Below are 21,264 nucleotides of genomic sequence, written 5' to 3' on the forward strand. Positions count from 1 at the left end.
GCGCTCCCGGCAGGGGTAGCCCCGCCCCTCTCGGCTCTGTCCCCGCCCCCTCCCGGCACCCGTAGTGGGGCGGGGGTGGTGCGCGGCGGTCGGAGGTCGCAGCAAGATGGCGGGCGTGCCGGCGGTGCGCATCAGCATCGAGTCGGCGTGCGAGAAGCAGGTGCAGGAGGTGGGGCTGGATGGCAGCGAGACCTACCTGCAGCCCCTCTCCATGTCCCAGAACCTGGCGCGCTTGGCGCAGCGCATCGACTTCAGCCAGGGCTCCGGCTCCGAGGAGGACGAGCCGGGTTCGGCGGGACGCACCTGGGCCGAGCCGGCTGAGACGGAGGATGAGGAAGGTGAGGGGCGGCGGGCCCGCGGTTCCCTGGCGGGCGGCCCGCGGCTGGGCCCAGGGGCCTGGGCTCTCTCTCCGGGCTGGGGCTCTGGGAGGGCTGCGGAGCTGTGGGGGTGCCCGGCCCGCAGCCCCGTGGGCGCCTGGGCCTGTCTTGGGGTTCCCCGGGGTTCGCCCGGGATCGGGTCGGAATGTTCGCGACCGAGTTCCGTCCAATTACGGTGATCCCAATATGAGATGTTTTGCTGCGTGCCGTTACGATTTCTTTGTGATTTAAAAGTGAGCCTTACACCGTACCTTTTTATAACGCTTTGTTTTCCCTTCTTTTATTTTACTTATAGGGCTGGTAAAGTTTCAGCCATCCCTCTGGCCTTGGGATTCAGTGAGGAACAACTTAAGAAGCGCCTTGACTGAGATGTGTGTTCTGTATGATGTCCTTAGTATTGTCAAAGATAAGAAGTTCATGACTCTGGATCCAGTCGTGCAGGATCCCCTTCCTCCAAAACAGGTGTGCTGTACCTCATTGTATAGTTTTTATGGCTTGATACCAAAGATTTTATCTCACTGGAATTTTTCATGTGTGGTACGTGCAAAATTTAATCAAATGTTCCCTGCAGTGTGCTGGTGCAGTGCTTTATGAGCCAAGGGAAGGCAGAGAGTGGGGACTGAGACTGATTTCAAAGGCCTCTGCTGAAGCTCCAGGTCAAAATCCTGCTTGTGGCTGTGTGATATTATCATGAAAGTTACTCTAAATAATTTTGGGAACATCCAGCAAAACTAAGTTATCAGTCACTGTTAATTAGTTTCACTAATAATAATTTTGAAAAATTAAGATACAAGAAGTTTTCCTCTGTATCTGTTACTAGAATCCTCAGTTCCTGCAGCTTATTTCAAAAAAGAAGTCATTGGCTGGAGCAGCTCAAATCCTGTTGAAAGGTGCAGAAAGATTATCCAAATCAGTGGCAGAAAACCAGGAAAATAAGCGACAAAGAGATTTCAACTCTGAGCTGCTAAGACTGAGACAACATTGGAAGCTGAGAAAAGTGGGAGACAAAATTCTTGGTGATCTGAGCTACAGAAGTGCAGGTAAACAGTAGGGTATTTTGGTTTTCTCAATAACAGGTCTTTATATTTTATAATTACTTTTTTTTTGTCACTGGAAAAACGATGGAATATATATAATAAGTAATATCAGATAATAAAATATTATTCTGAGATAAAAGAAGGAAACTTGTTTTATTATCAGGGAAAATATCCCACCATCTTCTACCTAGAAGGTGATTTTAAAAGTTGGCAGTGTAGGAGTATAGCAAAGATTCCTTTACAGAAGCAATTCTTCATTGACAGTGAAGTTGACCAGTTGACAGGTAGACCTAGTAAATTTTTGTCTTTTATTCACATTTGGTCTGGAAAAGATGGAGGAGCATCTTGCATTTTTCTCTGCGTGGGTTTTTAGTACCTAATTATTCCTATGCTTATGAGAAATGCTACTGAGAATGTGGACTGTTTCATGGATTACAGTGAGAGAGGGTAACCAGCCCAGCATTCTAGAGCCAGTTATGGAGTGAAAGAGTGAAAACAGAATCTCACCAAAGTTAAGAGGTAGTACAAAGTTGGAATCTGAACTGGATATGTTGGGCTTTAGTTGTAGTCTTTGTCAAACTTAGGGTAATTAATCTGCTGTTCACAAAGAAGCTATAGATGTAGCCCAGTATATATATCTTTTTAGATGATTTATTTTAACTGGATGCAACTAGGACAGATGTGGGCATCTGCCTTTATCAGTCCCACCTGACTGGCTGGCTGTGTGGTTTTCACAGACTGAAGGCTGTCACAGTTTTCAGACTGCAAGCTGAACACCATCAGAATTCCTTTACATCAGTTGGGGTGTCCCACTTTAATCTGTTTGCTTGCAAACCTTCTGGCAGTTAATTTTTTGGTCTCCTTTTAACCAAATAACCTTTTGTTTCCTTCCCTGCTTGTGCTGACACAATTTTGAAACACTGTTGATTTCCTCATGTAACTATTAAATACTACTTGTTAATTTCCTGTAAAATATGACACCTCACATGCTGGAGGACTGAGTTGCTGATGTGCTGAAATGAGCTTCCTAATGTACCTGTTTTTTTTTAATAAAATAATTAAGAAAATTGAGTCAAGTGCAACTATGGATGTTTGGGCACTTAGAAATACATATTCTTCCAAAATGGAGATACAAGCTTCATTACATGCAGATGCCTTATTGTATGTGTGTTTTTGTCCTTCCTTTCTTAGGCTCCCTTTTTCTTCATCATGGCACATTTGAGGTGATAAAGAACACTGACATTGACTTGGATAAAAAGATACCTGAAGATTACTGTCCTTTGGATGTTCAAATTCCAAGTGATTTAGAAGGATCAGCCTATATAAAGGTCTGCCAGAGAAAATTTAATAGCTTGGGGGATTTTTTTGTTATTTGTAAGCTTGCAACAAAGAACAAATATTAAATAATGTTCTCTCTTGCCTAGGTTTCTATTCAGAAGCAAGCTCCAGACATTGGTGACCTGGGGACAGTAAATCTCTTTAAAAGACCCATGCCAAAATCAAAACCAGGTACAGCCAGTTGTGTGTTGTTCTCTGTGCACATTCTCTAGAAATGAGTTTGCATCTGGTGTCTATGTGGAAATTCTGGCTTGAAAGACAAGTGAACAAGAATATGCATACTGAAACTGAAATTTTCTGCATAAGGGTGGGTTGGGCTTTGGAAAGATGATTTTAAAGTGTGCTCCTACAGTTTTACACATGTTTACTCAATTTCTGAAACAAAATTACTAGGATTATATTTTAGGTATTCTGGAGCACCTTTTGTTGGTCATTAGGAGATAGAGCTCATAACCAAAAGCAAACCCAAGGTATTGTGGCTCAGCTGGACTAAATGTCTGTTAAGTCTTAACTTTGCCCCAAATGCATAATTTATTTCTGTGGCTCATATGTTTTCTCAGAATCTGAAAATGTCCTGGCAGAGTCTGCAGTAACTCCAACAGCAACCTGGCAAATAGCTGCTTGATTCATTTGATATGTGACAGTTCTTGAAGGAATAAATCTTTGAGAACAGAAAGTCATCTGTAACTCTTTAGGATTATGAAGGACTGGCAGATTTTTATTTATTTGTTTTATGAAGCTTGTGCTGTCTTGAGTATAGGCAGGATGTTGTATTAAGTTTCATATGGTATTCAGGTTACAGTATAGAGTAGTGCACTTGCTCAGACCAGAGTCTTCCAAGAATTTTGGGCCTATAAATCCTGTGAAAGTATGTACATCAATTTAACATTATTTGGTGGTTTGTAGGGGGTATTTAGTAAAGGTAGGAGTATGTTGGAAATAAATTGCAAATTAAGAGGCAGGTGTTGTAAGCAGAGTTCACAAGAGGCTTGGAAACCCAACAAGCAGTTCCTGAAGGGTGGTGCACTTCACAATATATATATACATATATATATGTATATATATGTAAAAGCAAAGTAAGATGCAGTAGTCTTGTCTTGAAGTGCTTTCTTAACTGCAGTAAAGTCCTTACAATACTCAGTTTTGGTAGAAGATGCCAATTAGTCATAGCTACTGCACAGTATCTGGTACCTGAACCTGCCTTTTTAGCTTCTCTTTACTCTTTCCTTTTCCAAACATTGTTTTATTTTTCAGGTTCTCCTCACTGGCAGACAAAGTTAGAGACTGCACAGAACGTTCTTTTATGTAAAGAAATTTTTGCTCAGCTGTCACGAGAAGCTGTTCAAATAAAATCACAAATTCCTCACATTGTTGTGAAAAATCAGATCATCTCCCAGCCTTTCCCAGGTAGGAAACTTTTTAAGACTTCTTAATCTACAGTTACTTGTTTAAATATGAACTGAAACTTCTGAGTAAAAAAAATAGTAATTTGGTTTTCAAAGGTTTTGGAAAGCAAAAGTTCCCAGAATTTGATTCTTGCTTGCTAATCATAGAAAAATTAAACCAGTGCACCTTAGTTTTTAATTTGATAATGTTTGAATGTGTGGATTTGGGGATTTTTTTCTTTGTGGTAGTGTTTGGGATTTTTTTTTCAGTAGCACTTAAAGCTGTCAACTGTAATGCCATGTGAACATTACACCTTGGAGCTGTGCATAAGTCATTGCTTCTGGATTGCATGTGGGTGAAATGTAAGACTGGAGGCAGTGGGGTCTAAAGAAGAATGGAGGCTTAGGCTCCTCAGTGAGGATAATCAAGCAGTGTGAAGATGGCTCAGTGTTGAATCCTCTGTTCTTACAAGGAGTACACAACTGTGTATGTGTTTATATATTGTGAAGAGTGTGCTTCTGGTTTGCTTAAAATTTACATGATAGTAAATCCTTCCCTCTCTTGAGAATGAATGGGGTCCTGGGGACTCTTTTTGTGTGGGACTGAGTCCTAGAAATTGGTGTGAAATGTACCTAATAACCTGTCAGTTGGCAAGTCTTAAATACCTTTGGTGCTGTGCTCTCCAGCACTGTACTTTGATTTTTCTGTGATATGGTGAATACTGGTTGTAAATCTGCTGACTGTATAACATGAAGAAAAAGCAGTTCTCAGTATCCTGCTTGAAAATGGTCAGTGTCCTAATCTCTTTTCTTGTTACCTGCTTTATTACCAGGTTTGCAGCTGTCTATTTCTCTGTGTCACTCTTCTAACGACAAAAAATCACAAAAGTCTGCTTCTGAAAAGCAGAATGCAGAGGATCATCTCTATGTTCTGGAACACAATTTGCACCAGCTGATCAGAGAGGTAATGCACTTAGGGTCAGGCAGCCCGGGTAAGTCCCGGGGTTTTTCTTCAGACGCCTCTGTATTGTGCGGTAGTGTTGTAACCAGAGAGTGCCACTAGAGGCCGGTCACTTTCTGTCCATTTGCGCCTTTCCTTCTGGGATGTGGGGATGGATAACTGGGGAGCTGTTTACCAAACAGTGCCGGTGGTTCTTAACCTCGGGCCTGGCTGCTCGCTTCAGAAAAGCAGCGCAAGGTTTTTCAGTACAGCTCGTGGGTCCTTCTTTTTCCTTTATGTCTAATGAGTGCTTGTCAAGTACTTGAAGTTAGTGTCTGTCCAGACATACTCCCATAAAGAAGGAACAATTAATTACCATAATAACTTTGCTTCTCTTGAGGTCTCCTTCTCTGCTTCAGTGTTTCAGATTTCCGTATAATCTAGCAGGAGGACATTTGGGAGAAGGTTGAGGTTGCATCTGTTCAGGAATGGAGCACAGTTTTGCATGTGTAAACATCTAAGAAAGCATGTCCTAGAGAGTGTTCATGCACTTGTAGCATGGCTCTGCAGGTCATGCAGTCATGTGAAATAGCACAGGGTTTTAAACTCTGGAATAGGTTTCATGGCTTACTGTCCAGCTCTGCAGTGAATTTCCTTTCTTGGCTTTGAATAGTGTGCTAAATCTTTTTGTACCTCAACATTTGTCTCCAAATTGTTTCCTTTGGTTTTGTTTGACAGTTCTCTTTCTTTCTAGAGATGTGTACAAGGCAGACTTAGTAGGAGCTACTGCCATATTAACAAATTTTTTTTTCCTATGACCTTTCTTTAGAAATTGCTTTCCATAAGGTTTGAAAGACCTGTATAAGCAGGGGAAGCAAAGTATGAGTGTAAAGCTGACTTTAGGTGCTCTCAAGTTTGTAGAGTAAAAAAGATGCCGTTTTTGAAAGTATTTACATTTTAAAAAATGATGCAGAGCAGCATATTGTAGTGCACATACTGTTTCTTACACATACTTTATTTGGTCACTTTCTTTTATGACTTCTGTTGCTTGTTGCAGTGTCACAAGCAAACCCTGAGCTCAACAGTGATGCCACATCCAGCTAGTGCACCTTTTGGCCATAAGAGAATGAGACTTGCAGGACCCCAGGCTTTTGATAAAAATGATATCAGCTCTTTACAGTCAAATGAAGGACTTCTGGAAAAGATAATAAAGCAGGCAAAACATATCTTTTTGAGACGCAGGTACGTCACAGGCTGCTCTTGTTTGAGTTAAAATAAGATGTACAATTGTGTGGAATGCAATTGGATCTTTTCTAAATGTTATTAAAAGTAGCTACTTCTTCCTTCACTGTTAATATAGTCTTTAATTTTATGTGCTAAGAAATAATAATGTATGGTGAAATACAAGCAAACAACACTTATCTAGGAAAAAATATTTAAAAATATTTGAGATTTCTGTGACAGTTATGATGTTGGCTGCTGACAACCGTCCCTATTTTTCTTAAACTGCATAAATCTTTTTTTAGTATTTTTGCTGTGCTGTAGCTGATACTGAGTAATACCATTTCACTACTGCTGCACAATGCATATGAAATGTACAGAGTAAACAAGTGTGTTTCTTTAGCACCAGAATGACACTGAAATACAACTTTGATCCACATGATTCTGTTAAACTTGCCCTTTTTTGTGTCAAAACCAAACCAACTAACCAACCAAAAAAACCCCAAACCAACAGCCCAGATCAATAACCTACCATTTAAACCAGATAACAGCCCAAACTCTCTAGAACATTGTGCATGGAATATCTCTTTATATTCTAGAACTGCTCGAACCATTGACAGTCTGGCCAGTCGGATTGAGGATCCTCAGATTCAGGCCCACTGGTCCAATATAAATGATGTTTATGAATCCAGTGTTAAAGTTCTAATAACTTCTCAAGGATACGAACAGATATGCAAGTAAGTATGAAAACGTTGTGTATCTTTCTAGTTCTAGAAACATCCAACAATTGCAGAGTGCATTCAAGTTGTGGTTTACAGTTTGTATTGTCAGACAAGTAGGAGCCTGTTATTTGTGTGCAAGTGTTTGTTTTTCTGATTTATGGGGGAGGGGGGAGTAGCTACCTTAAGATATTTCTTGACTCAATTTACACTTTAATGAAGAAAGTTTGTAAGCAGTTACCTAGCATGGCTTCCTTTAGGAGAAGGAATTGAAGATGAAAGTGGCCCTTTAAGAGGGAATTTACTTTGCATAGAGAGAGCTGAATATAAAGTATCTTAGTATGTGCTGGATTCTAAATTTCCAGTCTGGTTATGGAGAGCCACTCAGTGCTCAGTCATAGCTGGGCTGCATAAGCACTTAAATGTGGAACTCCTGTAATTCATGCCATTAGTTATGCACATTGTCATTGAAAGAAGAGATTTTGTGTTCCACACTGAATGTCTGCATGCTGACTGGCACTGAATTAACCAGTGCTCTGACAGTGGATGAAAGTTGTTTTTTCTGTTTTGAACATCTTCTCTGGCTGTGTCTACAGAGCAGGCTGTGGTTGCTAGTGCAATTTACAGTCTCAGTTCCAGAGGACACATGCTGCCCAAGTCATGGCTTTAGCATAGATCAAGCCCTCAGTGCACAACATTTTTCCCAGCATTTCTGGAAGGAAACATGGGCACAGTGGCAGGAAGGGAGCTTTGAGGCACCTCAGGAGGTTCCTTGGCACAAATAAGCAGTGGACCACAAAATGTGTCCCCTGCAGTATAGAGGAATCTGTTGTGAGTGGTGATGAAACTAAAATGTTTGGAGTTGCTGTCAGATTCTGTAGGCTTTGCACTGTCCTCATCTTGGAGTTCTCAGTGAGTGGGAGGGATTGTGTGTTCATAGTTTCCTTTTTTCTTAAGTGTTGTGGTACGTTGTGAATAAAGACACATCTTGTCTTCAAAGATCCATTCAGCTACAGCTGAACATTGGAGTTGAACAGATCAGAGTTGTGCATAGAGATGGAAGAGTTATTACATTGTCTCATCAAGAGCAAGAACTGCAGGATTTCCTTTTATCTCAGGTAAACTCGTATATGTTACTTTTCCCTTTCTTGTAGTGTTTGGGAAACAGAACTTAGAATCTCACCTTTATCTATGTAGAAAATGTTAGAAAACTTCAAATAAAGGTAGAACAGGAAGGCGAATCACTGAACTTTTAATGTAGGGACCTTAAGAACTGTTAGTAAAATACAATAACAGGTTTTATTGAGGTCAGTAGTAATAATAATTTTTCACTCCTATTTGAAATGCATTTCTTTATGCTACTCATTAAGGGAGCACTAAGAATTTAGCTTCAGAACAACAGCAGACAGTAAAGTCACAGCAGACAGTAAAGTATTCAGTATATGAAATTTACTATAACCAAGTCCCATCTAACCTAGAGATATTACTGAGCTCACATTTACTGTCATTTCAACATTTCTTTGTTAATGTTCACTTTGCCTCAGCTGTTACTAAATCAGGTGATATTGGAAGTGAATTGTATTTTCTTAATTGCCTAGAGCAAGCTGCTGGTTTTATTCAGAAGTGACAGTCCCCCTGCTATGCATTATAAATAATCAGAGCACAGGTCTTTAATAACAGTGGTTGATGGTGACACAGAAGACAAGTTGAGACAGATTGTGCTGAGGATATTGTTCACAGAGAACTGCTGAACAGTTAGAGATTGTTCCTTGTTGCAAGTATGAGGTCTTGATACAGAAAAACATTAGCATTTAAACTTTAAAGCTGTTAAAGCTCAATGTGTACACTTGAGCATTAGTGGGGGTAATAATGTATTTCAAAAACCTCAACTTCTTTTTCTGAGCTTGCTGTGATACTCTCAGATTTTATGTATTTCACAGCAGAGGTCTCATTTAAAAAATTATAATTTCAAAATCTTGTTTGTATCTCTTGAATTAGTTCTTGAAACTTAAATGTTCTTGTAAATTGAAAGCAACAGTTAGATTAATTTTTCATAGGTGTATGGGCTTATGCATTTTATTTCATGGCATAGTGTGCTTAATACAGTGGTCTTCTCTGCAAAGGAACTACTCTTAATGCCAATAACTCAACACTGTAATACCACTTGTATAGCATATATGTTAAAAAAATAGTTCCTCTGAAACTAGAGAACTATAAGACAGTTACTTTTATAAACAACTACTATAGAGCAGAAGGAAAATCTTGGTAAAACCAGTGTGGAGTTCTTTCTGTGGTGTGTAATTGTTGAAGAGATGAACCTCTTGTTATCTTTCAGATGTCACAGCACCAAGTACATGCAGTTCAGCAGCTTGCAAAAGTTATGGGATGGCACGTGCTGAGTTTCAGTAATCATGTTGGCCTGGGGCCAGTGGAGAGCATTGGCAATGCATCAGCAATAACTGTAGCATCACCAAATGGAGACTATGCCATTTCAGGTAGTGTTTTCTGTTGCAAATATATGGAAAAATCTTAAAATTCTTAACAAAATTCTACAGGCTTTTTAAGTCTTTGTCTGAGAGTCTCTGGACTTTTATAGAATAATATCAATTTACAGCAAAATATTCTAGAAACAGTCTCTTTTTTTGTATGGAATTGATACCTAAATAGAACAAATACTTTGCCCACTAAGCCACTTAATATTGACCTGATCTAATTTACAAAGGCTTGAAAATATTTCCTAGAGTTAGTATAGGAAAAATAAGATTACAGAAACTTAGCAAGATCCTGAGAGAAGAGAACAAGGCAGCCAGCAGCAACTCTGAACTAAAGGAGAAAAGAGTCTGGTCTCTTTATGAATCTTCTTGCATTGAAGATGGGCTCCAAGAGAGCTGGTTGATTATTTGTTTGAAGAATCACCTCTTTCAGGCTCTAGAATCCTCATTTGTATGTGCAGAAGTTTGTTTAAAGGTGGCAGAAGATCTGTGTGGGTAAACAGGGAGCTCATGACTGAATTCATGACATAAAAAGGAAGCTGCCAGAGATTAAAAGCAGGAGCAGTTGACCTATCAGGAAGACAGAGAGACTGTCCAGGCATGGATTGGTGGGGGTAGGAGAGCTAAAGCCCATCTGAAGTTCAGTCTGGTGAGGGATGTACATAAAGGACAATAATGAGAGCTTGAACAGGTATATCAGCAGCTAAAGGAAGACCAGGGAAAACTGGGGTCTGGTGTTAAATGGGGAAGACCTGGTGGCAAAGGACATGGAGAAGACCAAAGTAGTCAGTACCTTCTTTGCTTTGGTCTTCAGGCTGGGGTTAAGGAATCCCATGTCCCTGGGTACTGGAGCAAGGAAGACTTAGCCTGAGTAGTGGTGGATCATGTTGGAGAATGTTTGAACAAACTAAACATACACCATGGGACCAGGTGGGATGCATGAGTCCTGTAAGGTGACTCAGTTACCTTTGATAGGTCGTGGTGATCAGGAAGGGCCCTGAGGACTGTAAGAATGCAAATGTTGCGTCCTGTAATCAAGAAGGGAGAATCTAGGTAGCTACAGTCTGGTCAGCTTCATTGTGATTTCTGGGAAGATAAGGCAAAAAACCAGTGTCAGAAGTAGTTACCAAACACAAAGAAGGCAATGGGAAATGGTCAGTATTGATTTTTGAAGGAGCAGTTATGTTCAATCAGCCTGGTATTCATTTCTTTGTAGAAGGAAAGCTTTGGTAGGTGAGGCAAAAGCAAAGTGTTATCTCCTTAACTGCTTATTTAAAAACCAAACAAGCACACACCACCACTACCCCCAATGTCAAAACACAGAAATCCACCTGAGCCAATAGAGTACCACCAGCCCTACACCAATCTTGCAGAATTCTGTAAGAGCAAGAACTATCCTGAGTGACTTCATTCTTGTGCATTTGAGATAAATCCATTTTTCAACATAATCATGGGGAATAAATCCAAAAATAAGGGAAAAAACCTTTTTCTTCCTGGTATCATTAGGAAAAAAGAAATGCGTTTGTAAGATGTACATCTGGGGATTTTTGTCAGATGTTTCTGTGGTTTGCTTTAACCAAGAACATGCAGTGCTGAAGCAACAAAATCGTAAAGAAGTGGGAGATGAGAGAGAAAATTCAAAGATAAAAATTGTTTTTCTGAAAAGAGTAAGATAATTCCCCTTGTTCACTTTCAGTATGTTTGGAATTGATGTATGTGTAGGTGTAATGTATGTGAGGAAGGATAGAGTGTAAGGATAGAGTGTAAAAATGCTCATAAACTTCTCTGTTCATTACAGTACGGAATGGTCCAGAAAGTGGCAGCAAAGTTATGGTTCAGTTTCCACGGAGCCAGTGCAAGGATCTCCCCAAGGGTGATGTTCTGCAGGACAACAAGTGGAATCATCTGAGGGGGCCTTTCAAGGAAGTGCAGTGGAATAAAATGGAAGGGCGTAACTTTGTGTATAAAATGGAACTGCTCATGGCTGCCCTAACTCCATGCTGATGAACTGGCAGCTTCCTCATGGGTGCTTTGAGCCATCCCTGCTGTGATTGAGCACTGCTCCTGCAGCAAAGGGAAGTGGAACCTGTGGGGCAATATAAGAAAGCAAAACCAAATTTATTTCCTGTACAGATATATTCATTGTAGTGTTTGTAATAAAACTTTTTTCATTGACATAAAATACAGCTTTTCAAGAAAGTTCCTTTCAGCTGTATCTTTTTAGATTGCTCTACCTAGAGTAACATAACTGAGCAATTTCTTTTATAAAACTGAATTCAGTTGTCCTCTGCTACATAGAAGGTGTCTGCTCAGTCATTCCCTTTCCCCTCCTCCTCCTACTTTTTCTCTAGATCTTTACAATCAAAATTGAAAGAATTGAATTGTGCTATTTTAAAGCCTTTTCAGTGGCTATTCTTGTGGGAGCCAATGGGCTCGCTTGGTAAATGGGACAATAAAGGAGAAGCAGAGCTCCTTGTCAAGAGTTAAGGCTAAAGAAAGCAGAATCCAGAAAGAGTCTTTGCTGTGTGATATTCTTGAGTTGGAGTTTGTACATGAATGTGGCTTCTGGGTGACATTTCTTTTGGAGAGATGCATTTGCTCAGTGATTTAGGTTAATATTGTGAAGTCACAGCTTGTGGCAAACCTCTCTCTGATCACTATGGATGAGCCTACGTGGTGTCAGATGCTTTGCTGTGTTCACCTGTTTTTTGCAAGCACGTGGAGGAAAGGGTCTCACTCTGCTTACACAACTCTGACCATTTGAGTTTATGGGTGACTTGTGTAAATTCATGTCTAGATAAAAGCATTATATCTCATTTTTTACTTTATTTTTATTTTACTCATGCAGTAGACCTAGGATTTGCCCATGTGCTGTTGTGTTGGGTTTTTTTAATATCCTCCTGAAGATCATCTCTTTAGAGTTCTTTTAAAAAAAATGTTCTTTGTTGTTGTTGTTTTTGTAATGGTAGCCTTCTGAAAGCTTGTAGTAAGGCGTTGCACAAAGCTTGTTTTATTTTTTTGGCAATTAATTGCTGAAGGTCTTTATGGAACCTGTGTGGATGAACTGGTTCAGACCTAGGTCCATATTATATGCTCTGAGGTCTGTGTATATATTTGTGTATATATATGAGAACTTATTGCACATATAGCATGTTTGCATTGAACATCATAATTCTATGGTGGCAATTGTTATTTTGCTGTATTCTTGAGCAATAAAGAACAGTGGTAGAAAATGCATATTAAGCAACTGCTTTTGTCAAGCTGCTGCCCAGTGTGTATCCAAAGCAGCTATTGAACTTAACGCTGGTGTTTGCCCATGTAGAACACCTTCTGTTATTTCAGTTCCTTCAAGTATTTGCTTCTCTGCAGCTGAACTATGAGAAAGGTTCCTTTCAGGTTCCGAAGAGTTACTCAAGACTTACGAAAATGAAAAGATACTACTGAAAAATAGTTTCTTGATCTTGAAAGATGGGTGTATCATAAGCAACCCGTGCTGCCAGGTCCCCTGGTGCTTGCCCGGCAGACACTTCAGTTGCAGGCAGAGGGGTTTTGTTCCTTGGAGCACAATTCAGCCAACAGCCCGATGCTTCTGTTCATGCATCTGAGTATATGAGGCTGTTTTGATCCTTGGTAACAGGACAGATCTTACACTAATAATTAAAAGATAAGAACATCACTGTGCCTTAAATTTACAGGTCTGTGTACGGTTTCCTTTTCTTCAAAGTAATTAGATGAAAGAGTTACTTTGTTACCAAGTAATAGGCTCAGTGTGGAGCTATTAGGGTCTCCTAGTAACAGCGTTTGTTTTCTTAAAACAAACAATGGATGCTAGAGGACTTGTCCTGTGTGCTGACCTGCAAAGCACTGCACATTAGCAGTGAATACATAAGTCAAGACCTTCAGGCTTAGGTCGGTTTTGTTTGGTTTTTTTTTTTTTTAACTAAGCCTGGAAAGTCTTTCAGTGCTGAATATATAGGGATTCCTAATTTTAATGGAAAGCAAACTGCTTCTAGGAGAGGGACAGTCTCAGCATTCTTGGTAGTGCATCTTTGAACATGCAGACAGTGGATGGTTAAGATCCCCTGTAACTGATTGTCAAAGCAACCTTGTGAGCTTGGACATTTCTTTAATTAAAATTTCAATGTGAAATGCCTTAATTCCTTTGATCCCTTAGAATAGTCTAAATATTAAATTTGCTGGTGTTCTGCATGGGGTTTACAACTAAACTAGGAGTAGCTATTTCAAAACTTCTATCTTGTGTAAGACGTAAGTCAGGCAGCTCCAGAGTACCAAGAAAGTGCTACAGGCAGCTCAGCCTTATGTTTTGTACATCAAATATTACTGACCTAACTAATGCATACTGATAAACATCCGTTTCACAGAATGTGGATATTTTATAAGTGACTCTGCCTATGTAAAGCAAGCATGTTAAATTCAGGGTAAAATTTATGGGTGAGGCATTGTTTACATGGAATACAGCACACAGGCTGCCTGCTATGTGTCCTACTGAGTATTGTTTGAATCCCATTGTCCATCCAGGATATTACTGCCTCAAAGTGAGGTTGGCACCAGTGTCAGGAGCCAAGGATGGTTGCCTGAAGTTGCTGTATCTTAGCCAAGCTGAGAGAGGTAGAACAACTGTGCTAGTTGGAAGCTTCCAGCTGCTGCTATAGTGCCTCTTAAATTGATTATTTTTAAATGGTCACTTACTAGTTTCACTCCAGCTTTCAACTATTGTAGTTTAAAAGTGTGGTACCAACAGTTACAGCAATGCATTCCAATGGTCACTCATGGCTGTCTGCACCCCCTGACTTTTCCTTTGACAATTGCATTATTCAGGTAATGTGTCATGTGTCAACTGCTTTTTCTCCTTTCTAAATAAGTCTGGCAAAACACCTGCTTTATGTTCAGCTCAGCCCAGTGCACAACTGTATGTACTTAAGGATTTGAAAAAATAATGTGGAACAGATAAACACACAAAAAAAATTAATGATGTTTTCCATATTCCATACAGATACTTTACAAAAATATTTCAAGCTTGGTGATTAAAATGGAGACACTCAACTTCTGTGTCAAAACTTAATTCACTTAATCACATGGAAGATTGCTAATATATAAAGTGAAGAGTTAGAACAAACATAGTTTGCCAGGCTGTGCTGTAGCTGGGACTATTTTTTATTTTTAATTTCTCACCAGTTTTTGACCTCTTCTAGATGCAAAGGATGGAGCAATGAGCTGAATCTGGTAGCTGAATTTATGAGTGAATGAGAGGCCCTTTGCACTACAAATGGCCAATTCAAGCAGGGGATGACTTTTTAGAAGTACTGTGTACAGAGTCCTTTGGAAAGCCTATTTACATTACTATGCACTTGGTGAGAAATTCTTGTTTTTCTGAATCTAATCTCTCATAGTTCTGCACCTGAGCATCAAAATCCCTGACCAGAGGGGAAGCTCTTGTCAGCCTGTCCTGTAAAACCCTCGTGCAAACAAATGTGCAATAGGAGCAGTTCAGCTCCAGCAGCAATGTGGTAATCTGCAGACACAGACTACTCCACGGTGTCTTACATATTAAAAGTTTATTTCAGAACTGCAAAATTCTCTTTACAAAAGCAAAACAGGGCAAGTTGAAGCCTGGCCAGTTTAATGCTTTCTCACACACAAGAGCAAATGTTACTCAACCCCAGAGATTCACAGCTGGAGAAGTGTGATATGCAGATTCCAGAAAACACCAATTACTTCAGGTTTTCTTATAACATAGGAAAGCAAAGGTGGCTTCACAACAAGAGCAATTTCAGAACTGTATTTATAAATACTAAATTTCAAAGTAAGGCTGTTTTAATTTTTTTTTAATTTTTTTTCTCCAGCTGTGCTAAGCTCAAAGGCCTTGACGTCTTCCACCATGAAACTTTTTTTTTTCTACCCCCCTGGTATGATGTTGTCAATACTCTATCTGACCCCTCTAATCATTACAGCAGCGTCCTCTTCAGTGCCTGTGTGTAGTTCCTTGTTTAACAACCTTTCCCAGTAATGTCATAAATTATGTGTTAGTATCCTGGGGTGGTACAAACAACAGGAAATGTAAATGGGGAACCTTTGACCAGCTCGGCGTTGTTTGAAAGTCACTGTATTGTGAAGAATTGCAGTTTGTCTTCAGAGCTCCAAGAAATTCCTTATGCCTATGAAGTAGCAACATAGGCACAATAAATTGGATGGAATCCTTGCAATAATTTTTAAAATTTAATACTGTAATAATAATTTATTATGTTTAAGGATGCTAATGGGTGCTCTGTCTATAACAGGAGACTTTCTGCAGCCAATATGCAGATGTCCTTCAAGACTATGATAATTTGCTTTATGGGTTGATCTTAGAGCTTTGGGGTTTGTTTTGTTTTTTAAGAGTGGTAGAGTCTGTAGATTTTATTAATTGTCACAAAAATGTATTTGTACTCAGCATGAAAGTGTATTCTTTTTTACTTGGACCTTGGCTAGCAAAGCCAAAATCTTAACAGGTCAAAACAGCTCCATCAGGGATTGCTGCTTTCATGCCTACCAAGATTTGCAAGTCAGGATGTTCCTACAGTAGTCAAAAACATTTTACCTTTCAGGCTTCTTCTCGCTTCCCTTGCCAATGCTTTCTCCTGAGGTAGAATTGTTATTTTTGTGTACGAGACAGTCCTTGGCTAACACTCAATGTTTTCCAATTCAATCTCTTCAGTTGTACTTGCTGCAAACAAAAGGATATTATTATTGATTGGCAAATGGACTGGAAGGCCAGTGTTCCAAAATTAACAACACTGTGTCAAGAGCTGAGACATTCTGAACTTCTTAATATTAGCTCAAGCTTACTCATCTACAATTAGGTTTTAAATACATCTTTTCAAAATACTTAACTGCATAAAGTCCCTCACAATCTTCAAAGTGCTGCTGGTTTCTTCCAGTGTGGGACCAATGGCACTGAAAACTGAAGTCCATAGTGCCAGTCCTTGTACCTCTCTTTGTGACTTTTTAAAGGAGGGTTCTTCTAAGGTGGAATTGGGGAAAAAAAATTAGGTCCCTGCTTTGGATCGGGTTCTAGGAGATGACAGGGTAAGACTCCAGAACTGTGTTTCCCTAAAGTCTTCCAAACAAGTGTATTTGAATCAGACTGCGTAGAACTCTGGCTCTAAGTGGATTGGCTTTAACTGGAGGAAGGAGAGGCTTTATCCAAACAAAAACCTGTCTGTTCTGGCATGATAGGAAAATTTCAGTATCTACAGACGCTTATGAGTGATATGTACACCATGAAAACAGCAGCAGCCCTTAGAGCTCTAGGTGAGCAGCAGAAAGGAAGAGAAAGCTCAAGCCAAATTCATCTCTTCTTGTATCAGGTTATGCAGTGTTGACACAAAGTCAAGAAAGCAAGAAAGCACTGATGGATCTGGATTTACAAAGAAGGGAGGTGAATGTCTGCCATGTTTTGAAGTGGTAAAAGAAACCTTCTGTTCCAAGGATGTGCCCAGAGCTTGAGCCCAGGCCTGTAGCATGGCACCTTGTCTTGCTGCCCAGGCTCTGTGTCCCTGTCTGTGCCACTCTCAAGGGCCTGAATATTTTGAATATCTGAGTATTTTCCCTTAGGAGACACTCTTCTGGTACAGACCTTGTGAGTGTTGCTGATGCTCTTGACTTTGTCTCAAGCCCTCTGATGGGTTATTGTGGCTCTGGCCTTTTCTCCTGTTTTGCAGTTAGCAAATTTGGGAAGCAATTTGTGATTTCTTGTGTAAAATATGTGAGGTAAATGTCCTTACACACAATCCTTTTGGATCATTTTTCAACTAAGCACCTATCACTCAGTTGCCTCAGCTAGTAAAGAATTGAGCAGGATAGCTGAAATGATCCCTTCCAGTCTTGTTTCTTAGTGTCAATGCTTAGCACATTTATGGCTCAAATCACCAGTGAATTTTAGGCTCAAAACTCTATACCTTGACTGCATTCTTAGAGAGATACCTGTTAGTTGGTGTGTCACCTTCTTCTGGACTAGATTAAGAGATTTATTACACAGCCACATGAAGCAGATCAAAATGGCAGATAGTGCGGCCAGAAATGCAAAGAGAACTGCTACAAAATGTAGATCTTCATAGATAATCTCTGCAGGGAGGAGAGAAAAAGAAATACTATAAAATTGATTGTCAGCAGATTAATGTTTAAAGCCAATACCTCCCGTCTAGTTCATACCATAAACATTGAGTATGATGGTGCCATAGGTGTTTGTTCCATACTCCTCTGTCACAGTGATAAAATAGTAGCCAGCATCTCTCATGCCCACGTTCCGAAGCTGTATAGAGCCGTTTTCAAAAGTAGTCACTCTGTCCTTGTAGACTGTGGATATGTTGACGTAATTCCCACTTTTCCACTCCACAATTTTGGTGGTGCCCCAGCTTGACACATGCTTCCACTCGATGGTGGCGATGCCCCCGCCAGAGTATTCAACAGAGAGCAAGATGGTTTGTGCCACTGTTGCATTGATGTTGGGCTGTGGTACCACTAAGGAAACTCCTCCAGGAGCTGAAAGACAAAGGAGGGTGATGACTGTGGAGGTGATGCTGCACCATCTGTCCAGGGCTGGATGGGACCTCTGGGGCATGATTCATCCTGTCTATCTCAGTGGTCTGCTTTAAGAGAGAATGGATTATGCTTTGCCATTTCTTTTTCTTTCTGCTGACCATAAAAGGAACATACATACTTAAATTGAACCCTAAATATATTTTTTTTAATGAGTGATAGTCAGGAGAAACATTTATACCATACAAAGCAACCATGTTTCAGTGTTTCAATACCCAAGACAAAAGGGTTTGGAAAAGTCTTTTGAGTATGGGAGTGTAACATTTTCTGAAAAGCTGAAGCAATGCTTTTGTATTCATCAGTGCTGGTTTTTCTTCAAAACCCTGCATTTAAATGGAAATTTTAATCACCATGGTCAAGGTAGCCTATTAATTAAATACCACCCCTCAAAAGCAAGAACTGCAGCAGGCTTAATATGTAAAGACCTGGCAAAGACCTCATCATGTTTTCAGGATGTGTAATCAATGTTTGAGACAACTTTGGTAAAAGGCAGCCAGTTATATGCCAGTGCAGACAACTCACGCGTAATCAAAGGTACTGAGTTTCATGCAAAGTCAGGAACCTCATGTTCCTGATTATTTCCAGGCAAAAATGCACATGAAAGAGTATTTAATTCTAACCTAGTTCCTACTTGTGTGATTGCAGAACTATTCATAACACTGTGAAACTGAACTGACCAGTTAGTTTAATGTGTAACTGCAATAATTTCTGCTTGCGTGGGGATATTTCTGCAGGAAAATTTGGATCAACACCAAACATCCAAGTGTCAGCTGGCATACTTGTTTTTTTTTTAATAATTTTTGGCATATTTGAGACACTTGGCTAGAGACTGAAATCCTGTTATCTCCCACAAAAATCAAATCAGACAAAAGGCAGATAAAGCACAGAGTAAGCCTCACTGCTGAATGCCTTTTCCTGGTTTGGCTTGGAGGAGCTCACTTGCTTTCCTCCCATACTGTGGGAACAGTCTGACTACAAGAGCAGAACACAAAAAATAATTCTGTGTTGCATGTTTGTAACCCAGTGGGGAGGGAAGATGAGCCCCTCAGTTGTGCTGGAATAGTGCAAAGCAGGAACCTTGGGAATGGTCCTGGAGGTTATGCAGTGTCTTGAGGGAAAAGAATGGTCAAAAAAGATGAAGGGGGAAAAAATCTCCAATGAAAATAAATTATTTTTTTTAAATACTGTTTAAAAAATAAGAAACCCCCCTGGTCAGCAAAACCTCAGAGCAACCACAAATGGAGAGAGATGGGTAATTTAATTACAAGCCAAATTAATTTTGTTAGGGATCTGTAGGAGACATCAGACACTTTGCAGTTCAACATAGGGAAGGAAAGCTGGGGAAGCCACTTTATTCGCAGGTCCTCACCTATACGATCTGACAAGATGGGATCTAGATATTTTTCAGGATAACACTCCTGGAATCCCCTTTGCATTCTTGTTATGCTTCTGCTGCTGGGTCCCTGGAGGCACACTATGCTCTCTGGGTAACCCAGCACATCCTCCACTAGGCTGTGATCTCCTGTTCACCCTGTGTGCAGGAGAGACTGCCCAGAGCTGTGAAAAAGGGGTTTGTGCAGCCAGAGAAACAGAACAGACGGGAACCTCTGGTAATCGCTGCAAATTGTTCTAATTGTTTTCTGTTCCATGTGTGTATTTAAAGGCCTTTTGCTCAGCTTCTGACTAGACAGGGGTTGAGTGTCTCGCCCTGGTGACCCTTTTATGTTTTGATAAAGGCATGGCTTTGTTTTCAATTTGTGATTGCAAGGTAAATGCAAAAACAAAAACACAAACAACATAATCCTTCCATCAAACTTGTTCTATCCCTCCCAGTAAACGAAGCCAAAAAAAGGCAATGCAATAACCATTTGAAAATATTTTCAATACAGAGTCCTCCTAGATCACCTGAACTGATCTAATGCAAACAGAGCTTCCATCAGCCTTGAAAGCAAACATCACACCCACCCGCAGCACCCTTCACAAGGCCCCTGCACTCTGCTGGTTGCCAAACCAGACCCTTCACACCCAGCATACACCCAGGAGGAGAGGGTACCGGTGAGTTTGCTGTCCCTGGCTCACTGCTGCACTCCGAAGTATTTTTCCTGGCCGGGACTCAAAAGCTGGGAATGCGGCTCTGTGTACCTGACCTGGCCATAGCAACCCCCCGGGGCTGCAGCGTGCTGGGGAGTGGGTGGGAAAGGGCTGGAAGTGAGAGCCTTCCACTAGCAGCTCTAAAATGGGGGACAGGTCTAAAATGGGGGGACAGGTCTAAAACGGGGGAACAGGTCTAAGATGGAGCTCTTGAACTCCCAGGGAGCTTCCTCCACCCTTCGATGTCCTGCTTGTGCTCATCTCGATGACGAAGGGGACGTCCCTGACCTGCCCACACCAAACCCACCTTTGACATAGCCCACTCCAGCTCCCACTCAGCGAGGACCCCCCGGCTCCCTGCCTGCTGCCGTGTCCCCGCTCGCCCCCCATGGGATGCTGGGTTGAAGCCCCCCTGCCCTCTTCCCCGCCGCCCTTCCCAGCGTGTCCCCTTTGGGCTGGTTACTCAGTTTTTGGGTTTTTTTCCGTTGCCGGCATCGCAGAGGGGAAGGGCGGCTGCTGGGGCCGGTACCGGACTGCAGCCCCGGGCTGGCACCTCTCCCCCTCCTCCCGAGCAGCAGGAGCTGTATGGGCCTTCCCAGAGCCTACGAAGAGCAGCGGTGCCTGCCCGAGCCCCTCCCCGGCAGCTCTGCGAGCATTCCTGGTTAAGTCCAGGCTGGGAAGAGCTTTGGCCGCTGTCTGGCAGCCCGGGGTCGGGCAGGCTCGGAGCCCCGAGGGGCTGCAGGGCTCTCCGCACCCCCCACCCAGCCGCCGGGCGCTGGGGCTGAGCCGGGGGTAACGCGGCGAGGAGGAGGAGGAGGAGAGGACCGGGGAAAAGTAGCGGAGAAAGGGACACTTACTCTGCAGAGCCCACCCGGCGGCCAGGCAGAGGGTGACGGTCCCCACGACGATGCCGCGTCCCCGGCAGCCCCGCAGCGGTGCCATCAGAGAGAAGCCGATGCCTCAGGGCTCGCATCGAAGCGTCTGGGCCGGCCAGCACGGCCCGAACTGGGGGGCTGCCCGCCCCAGGCTTCTTCCTCGCTCCTCTTCCTCCTCTCCCTCCCCTTCG

At 41.5% G+C, this 21,264-nt stretch overlaps 2 protein-coding genes across 3 annotated transcripts; one reads left to right on the forward strand and one right to left on the reverse strand.

The window, feature by feature from the left end:
* The first annotated feature begins 50 nt into the window (after positions 1-50).
* MED17 (mediator complex subunit 17) lies at positions 51-13,666 on the forward strand. Its single transcript, XM_071733765.1, has 12 exons — positions 51-338; positions 673-839; positions 1,198-1,417; positions 2,606-2,742; positions 2,839-2,923; positions 4,007-4,159; positions 4,971-5,101; positions 6,135-6,319; positions 6,898-7,035; positions 8,018-8,135; positions 9,353-9,512; positions 11,308-13,666. Exons 1-12 carry the CDS (start codon positions 107-109, stop codon positions 11,511-11,513), a joined length of 1,932 nt encoding a protein of 643 aa, XP_071589866.1. The 5' UTR covers positions 51-106; the 3' UTR covers positions 11,514-13,666.
* Positions 13,667-15,382: 1,716 nt separating this feature from the next.
* Positions 15,383-21,264, reverse strand: VSTM5 (V-set and transmembrane domain containing 5). 2 transcript variants are annotated; one of them, XR_011723937.1, is made up of 5 exons: positions 21,056-21,264; positions 17,721-18,050; positions 17,493-17,633; positions 16,108-16,233; positions 15,383-15,685 (listed from the first exon to the last, which is right to left on the reverse strand). XR_011723937.1 is itself a non-coding variant. In XM_071733780.1 (4 exons), exons 1-4 carry the CDS (start codon positions 21,138-21,140, stop codon positions 16,190-16,192), a joined length of 600 nt encoding a protein of 199 aa, XP_071589881.1. In that variant the 5' UTR covers positions 21,141-21,264; the 3' UTR covers positions 15,383-16,189. The 2 variants fall into 2 exon arrangements, 1 of the variants encoding a protein (XP_071589881.1); XM_071733780.1 differs by having other exon boundaries at positions 15,383-16,233.

The sequence above is a fragment of the Heliangelus exortis genome, chromosome 1 (genome assembly GCF_036169615.1).
Source record: "Heliangelus exortis chromosome 1, bHelExo1.hap1, whole genome shotgun sequence".
NCBI classification, from domain to species: domain Eukaryota; kingdom Metazoa; phylum Chordata; class Aves; order Apodiformes; family Trochilidae; genus Heliangelus; species Heliangelus exortis.

Excerpts from the sequence above, each read along its gene's own strand:
- VSTM5 (XM_071733780.1), bottom strand. The coding sequence starts at position 21,140 with ATGGCACCGCTGCGGGGCTGCCGGGGACGCGGCATCGTCGTGGGGACC. Across the intron at positions 18,051-21,055 it reads CGCCGGGTGGGCTCTGCAGA|CTCCTGGAGGAGTTTCCTTA; the intron begins GTAAGTGTCCCT and ends TTTGTCTTTCAG. Across the intron at positions 17,634-17,720 it reads CATCATACTCAATGTTTATG|AGATTATCTATGAAGATCTA; the intron begins GTATGAACTAGA and ends TCCTCCCTGCAG.
- MED17 (XM_071733765.1), top strand. The coding sequence starts at position 107 with ATGGCGGGCGTGCCGGCGGTGCGCATCAGCATCGAGTCGGCGTGCGAG. Across the intron at positions 2,924-4,006 it reads CATGCCAAAATCAAAACCAG|GTTCTCCTCACTGGCAGACA; the intron begins GTACAGCCAGTT and ends TTTATTTTTCAG. Across the intron at positions 8,136-9,352 it reads AGGATTTCCTTTTATCTCAG|ATGTCACAGCACCAAGTACA; the intron begins GTAAACTCGTAT and ends GTTATCTTTCAG.